The sequence below is a fragment of the Scylla paramamosain genome, chromosome 10 (assembly GCF_035594125.1).
Source record: "Scylla paramamosain isolate STU-SP2022 chromosome 10, ASM3559412v1, whole genome shotgun sequence".
Lineage (NCBI taxonomy): Eukaryota > Metazoa > Arthropoda > Malacostraca > Decapoda > Portunidae > Scylla > Scylla paramamosain.
Window position 1 is genome coordinate 11,434,001 of NC_087160.1, and position 6,000 is coordinate 11,440,000.

Genomic DNA, 6,000 nt, shown 5'->3' on the forward strand with positions numbered 1-6,000 from the left:
TGATTTTCAGGCGATAAGGCTGCCAACAAATGAGCTGATTATTATTATTATTATTATTATTATTATTATTATTATTATTATTATTATTATTATTATTATTATTATTATTACACACAAACACATATGCCTCACCTTCGTGTGCAAAGCAAATAATAATTCACAAAACTTAACTCTGTGCATCTCGGCTCTGAGGCATAGAGGTCGACACTGCCGCTGAAAACCACTATTTTCTTTTGAGCCACGCGACGCCCCAAGAATTAGTAGTTGTATGGTTGGCAGATCTGGCAAGGACGGCCCTCAGGCCACCGCCACCTTGCATAGCTGAATACTGACCACCTTTTTGTCTTCCTTATTCGTAAATCTTGACCAGTATTAAGAGAAAGGCAGCAGCTCGAAGAAAGCAAGGGAAGAATCTTTATAAGCTACTTTTTCCATATCGGTATTTTTTTTTTCCAATTATGTGTTCTTTATGCCATACATCCTTATGATGCTGCATTTTAATGACGAATGAAAATAGAATCTATTCTGCTGATGACATATTCCCGGGAATATTTTGCTGTTATTATAACGCTAGCAAGCACCCGACTCGTCGTTTTCTTCACATTATAGGCATGGCTGACCCTGGCAACCCTTTAGCGCGAGGACTACCACGTCGACGACAGGCTCAAATGAGTCGTAGCTTTGGAAAACATAAGAGTTAATCAACAAGACTAAGATTTACCGTCACCACCAGATATTTACAGGAACCCTTTGCTTTGTGTTGACTCGAATGGATGCCACGTGGATGGGAAAAAAAATACGTAAGATTGAGCGGGAAATATCCCACCGAGCACGTTCCGTAATCCGGGTCTGCCATCCCCGGAGCCCCGAACACGGAACAGCTTAACGAAACCCCCAGATTGAGTGTATAGAATATCCCTGAGCCGGCAGATTGACGAGGGAGAAAGGGCAACGGGGCTGAAGGGAGAGGAAAGGAGGGCAAGGGAGGCCAGGGTAGGGACATACAGAGCAAAGCAAGCGAAAATACGAAATGTGAAGAGAGAGAAGATAGCAAGTAAATAAACGTTCTACAGAACACAATGCAAGCAAGGAGGTGATACGAAGAGAGAGAGAGAGAGAGAGAGAGAGAGAGAGAGAGAGAGAGAGAGAGAGAGAGAGAGAGAGAGAGAGAGAGAGAGAGAGGAGTACCAAAGAACATAAAACACTAAGAAAATAATAAAAGAAAACAGTAATCAAGCCCATAATATATATATATATATATATATATATATATATATATATATATATATATATATATATATATATATATATATATATATATATATATATATATATATATATATATATATATATATATCTGTGTGTGTGTGTGTGTGTGTGTGCAAGAGGAAAAAAATACTGAACGCGGGCAGTCAGAATCCCTTTGAATGGGCACACCAATCTGTAAATCTTGTACATCGAAATCATTGTATTTATTGTCTGTCTTGAAAATTGGGTGCTATTGGTGCCGCGCTTGTGTTGTTCATCATGTAGGTTGACAGATTGTATTGTAGCAAGACACTACGGGGCACTGTGCTGTTTTTCAACCATAAATAACAACCGGTTGGAGGAGAAAAAAAAAAGGTAGTAATTCAGACGGTGCTCATAAATTTTACAACGTACGAATGGGAAAAAATAATATATATTGTTTGGCAGAATTATTGGGGAGATCTGGGTTAGCGGAAGCAAAGAAGGGAGACTGGGAGAAAAGAAAAAAACATTGTGGGAGTAATAACAATGTGGGGGAGGAAGAGGAGGAGTGGCAAGGGAGACAATAAAATGAAGAGGGGAGGAAACGAAGAAGTACGAGTAGAAGGAGAAAACGGGGAATGATTAGAAGCAGAGAGAGAGAGAGAGAGAGAGAGAGAGAGAGAGAGAGAGAGAGAGAGAGAGAGAGAGAGAGAGCTCTAGATATGAAGGAGAAGAAAGAATGGAAAGAAAAGAAAGGCTTGAGAATTAGGAAACAAGGAAGATAATAAAATGGAGAGGGGAGGAAACGAAGAAGGAGAAAGAGAAGACGGGGAACACTTAGACGCAGAGGGAGAGAAAGAAAAGACAGTAAGTGCTCTAGATATGAATGAAAAGGAAGAATGAAAAGAAAAGACAAAAAAATTGAAAACAAGGAAGGTGATAAGATAGAGAAGGGTGGAAACGAAAAAAAAAAAAGTAAAAATGAGGAAACGGGGAACGATCAGAAATAGTAGGAGAGATGAAAGACAAGAACTACTCTATATATGAAGAATAAAGAATGGGAAGAAATCGAAAGGGAACAAAAATATATAAGACAAGAAAGATGACAAAAATAAGAGAAAAGCAGGAAACGAAGAAATAGAAGAGAAAAAAAACGTGGAATGATTAGAAGCAGTTGGAGGGGAAAAGAAAAGAAGTGCTCCAGATATGAAGGAGAAGGAAGAATGGAAAGAAAAGGGAGGGCAGGAGAAATAGGAAATCTTGTAAGGAACATAAAGGAGGGAGCATTGTGGGCTCGTCAACGCCACTGCTCCTCTCAGGCCAGCTCAGCACCGCCTCGCCGCCTCGCTGGCCTAACAGAACTTGTGGAGACGAGGGTATGACGTGCTTGGTGCTTGGTGAAGTGACGTGTTATTGAATCTTGCATTTGATCATTACGTTTCATTAGCGTCATGTTCTTGGCCAGCGCCGACTCTGTCTCTCTCAGCTACGTACTTCTTGTCACTGTTAGTTTTATCAGAATCTCTCATAATTCTTAAAGGACACTAACTTGAAATATCGGTGAAACTTGCATTGGCACACACACACACACACACATACACACACACACACACACAACACACACACACACAACACACACACACACACACACACACACTGATGTCTCTCTAAGCAAAACCCAACAAGACGTTAATTGTTGCTTGAGGGCGGGGCTATGGGGAAGCGGACGTCATCAAAGAAGAATAAATGTAGTGGAGAGGCGATGGTGGGGCGGCGACGAATGCCAGCCATCTGTCCCCGTCACGTGGCCTGCCTCGCCTGACCTCCCTCCCTGCCCGCCCTCCCACCCTCTTCACTTGTCCCCGTATTGGATTTTCGCAGACTACCTCTATGACGTGGATATTTCATCCCCCACCTAAATTGGGTGACGGTCTGAGCCTTGTAGAGGAAGAAGGCTGGAAGAAGAACGGCTGGAGTTTGTATGGGAAAAGAGGGAAGTAATGAAGAACCAGAGGAGGTGTGGAATGACGGGGAATGGATCGTAGGGAGGAGTGCGTCTGATAGGGAGAAGTGATTGGGAGAGAGGAAGCATACCACCTAATTAGGAAGGGATTTTTGGATTATTTTTACATTTTGTTCTCATTAAACATACGAGTATATGGAATCGTTTTGAACTGAGTACAACAAAAGTGATCTTATTACTAGACTAGTTTCATTACATATTGTTAGAAATAAGCGACCGAAATTGTTTATGAAAAAAGATAATTGAGTTGCGTTATGTTACCGGGAGGATGACTATGTGTGTGTGTGTGTGTGTGTGTGTGTGTGTGTTCCTGTTTAGACGTGCAGGTATTATTACTACTACTTAGAGCAGAATGTTACCTGCAATATGGGATCGTAAAAGAGGAGAAAGGTGGTGCAGAGAGGAAGCTGAAAGAAAAAAAAAAAGCTAGAAAAAGAAAACGAAAACAGGAAAGGACAGCCCCGTTGTGGGAAAGGTATAGCAGCCGACACTGTGAATCCTGTGCGTAATGGTGGTGCTGTGTGGAGTGGTGAAGGTAGTGGGGGTGATGACGGCAGTGCTGGGAATAGTAGTAGAGTCGGTGGTGGTGATATGGTTGGTGAGTGGAGTGGCGGATACGGTGGTTCACTTTAGGGAGCAGAATTGATGGTGGTAACAATGGTGGGAGTAATGGTGGCGATGGTAATGTTGGCGTGGTGTGCTGCTGGGGAACTACTAGATGAAGAGTTTTTTTTCTTCTTTTTTTTTTCTTTTTCTTTTTTAATACTTTGTACGGGTGGAATAAATAATGGGGTTGGAGAAGTAAAAATAAATATGTAGTGAAGGAAATGAGTGTGTCAAAAGGCAGGATATTGGGAAGTTGTGATAACACAAATATAACTAAATAAAAAAAAAAAAGCCACAAATTTCCTCATTGATTTCCTCATCATAATCACTCACACACACACACACACACACACACACACACACACACACACACACACACACACACACACACACACACACACACTTGACAGGGAATAGTATATGTCTTTCTACTTAAATCATGAATGATTTAGAAGCCAGATTAACATTTCTCAGAATAAAGAAAAAGAGAAGGGTGGATCTTAAATATTCCATGGTATTTTTAGGTTTTATTTACTTTTCTTACCTTTGATTTGAACTTGAATACTGGTGTGACTAAGAGAAATGGTTAAGTGATGTGAGGTGTCGTATGTATGTGTCCCATTCTTTATACTCTCTCTCTCTCTCTCTCTCTCTCTCTCTCTCTCTCTCTCTCTCTCTCTCTCTCTCTCTCTCTCTCTCTCTCTCTCTCTCTCTCTCTCTCTCTCTCTCTCTCTCTCTCTCTCTCTCTCTCTCTCCACATATGGATACAAGGAAGGCTTTCATAGAGTTATTGTGGTCACGTAGCTGCGTTGACTTAAAGGTGTGCAGGCTATGGGTGTGTGCGGACCCTTGAATGGGATTGTATGGAGGTGGTGAGGGTGTGTGTTGTGGCTTTACGGGGGAAGGGAACGGTGTGGTATTGGTGTAGGGAAGGCAGAAATGAATGAGGATGGTATGGCTGTGTGAATGATAAGGTTATATAAGGATAAGATGGATGAAGTAACGTGATGCAAGTTGTCTTCCTCTGTTTCAGCTTTATTGTTGAGTTAACGTGTATATTCCAAATCGAAGGATTTAAAGCACACCCCTCTTTCCTTGTTCTGTCTTGCGCCTGTCCCTGTCGTTGTCAAATACCGTGTTGATAGGTGTCTAAGGTTTCCTAAAGTGTGTTGTTTGGCCTGCGTCGCTGTTGCCATCGTTGGCGTTGGTTTGTCTCTGAGCGAGAGGTCCCCGAGGACGACCTAAAACAGGATGGCAACATTGCTGGACCAGTCAGCTTTGCACCAACCATTTTTAAACGCGGTGCAATCAAGTGTTCCGTTGTTGCTGTTTTTACTACCACTGCGTTAGTGTAAACTTTTCCCAGGTGAGAGCGAGGGGCGAGAGTGAAACACTTTTGTTTGTCCCTTTTAAATGCATTCTGTTTCGGTATTTTAATCAATGGTTTTAATGAAATTCTTTTCTGCACACAGGTATAACGTGCCCTTTGGAGGCGGCCTTCCGGCCCCCGTGCTACCCGTCCGCAACAACCTGCGGCACTCAGTGCCCGGCACCGGCCCCCGCGGGGAGGCGGGCCCTCCAGCGGCTCTTCCCGCGGGCCTGCCAGTCCCCACTGCTCGTGGCGATGCACCGCCATCATCTTTATCACCATTGCTGTCGTCCTTGCCACCATCCTGATTTACATCGCAGGTGAGTACAACCTCTGCTTGTCGCTCTTGTCTGCAGGCGTCCTTACGTACACCGGACTGTTCTTTGCTCTTCGTATTATCATTATTATTATTATTATTATTATTATTATTATTATTATTATTATTATTATTATTATTATTATTATAAATAATATCATCATCCTTGTCATCACTACTACTACTACTACTACTACTACTACTACTACCTACTACTACTGCTGCTGATGCAGTGGAAAGTACATGTATGTATATCCTCATCCTCTCACCCTGCTGCTGCTGCTGCTGCTGCTACTGCTGCTGCTGCTGCTACTACTACTACTACTACTACTACTACTACTACTACTACTACTACTACTACTACTACTACTACTTCTACTACTACTACTACTACTACTACTACTACTACTACTACTACTACTACTACTAGACTTACGCATTATTATGTGTTTCACA

At 42.2% G+C, this 6,000-nt stretch overlaps 2 protein-coding genes across 4 annotated transcripts in view; both read left to right on the forward strand.

Moving 5' to 3' along the window:
• LOC135104234 (uncharacterized) overlaps positions 1–5,536 on the forward strand; it is a 98,392-nt gene extending 92,856 nt beyond the window's left edge. The window contains exon 5 of the mRNA XM_064011391.1: positions 5,332–5,536. Coding sequence (XP_063867461.1) covers positions 5,332–5,536 — 205 coding nt within the window. The remainder of the gene's footprint in view (positions 1–5,331) is intronic.
• The window catches only part of LOC135104233 (teneurin-m-like), a 116,224-nt gene continuing 115,638 nt past the window's right edge, over positions 5,415–6,000 (forward strand). For all 3 annotated transcript variants that reach the window (XM_064011387.1, XM_064011389.1, XM_064011388.1), the window contains exon 1: positions 5,415–5,548. The gene's annotated coding sequence lies outside the window, so the exon portion shown is untranslated. The remainder of the gene's footprint in view (positions 5,549–6,000) is intronic.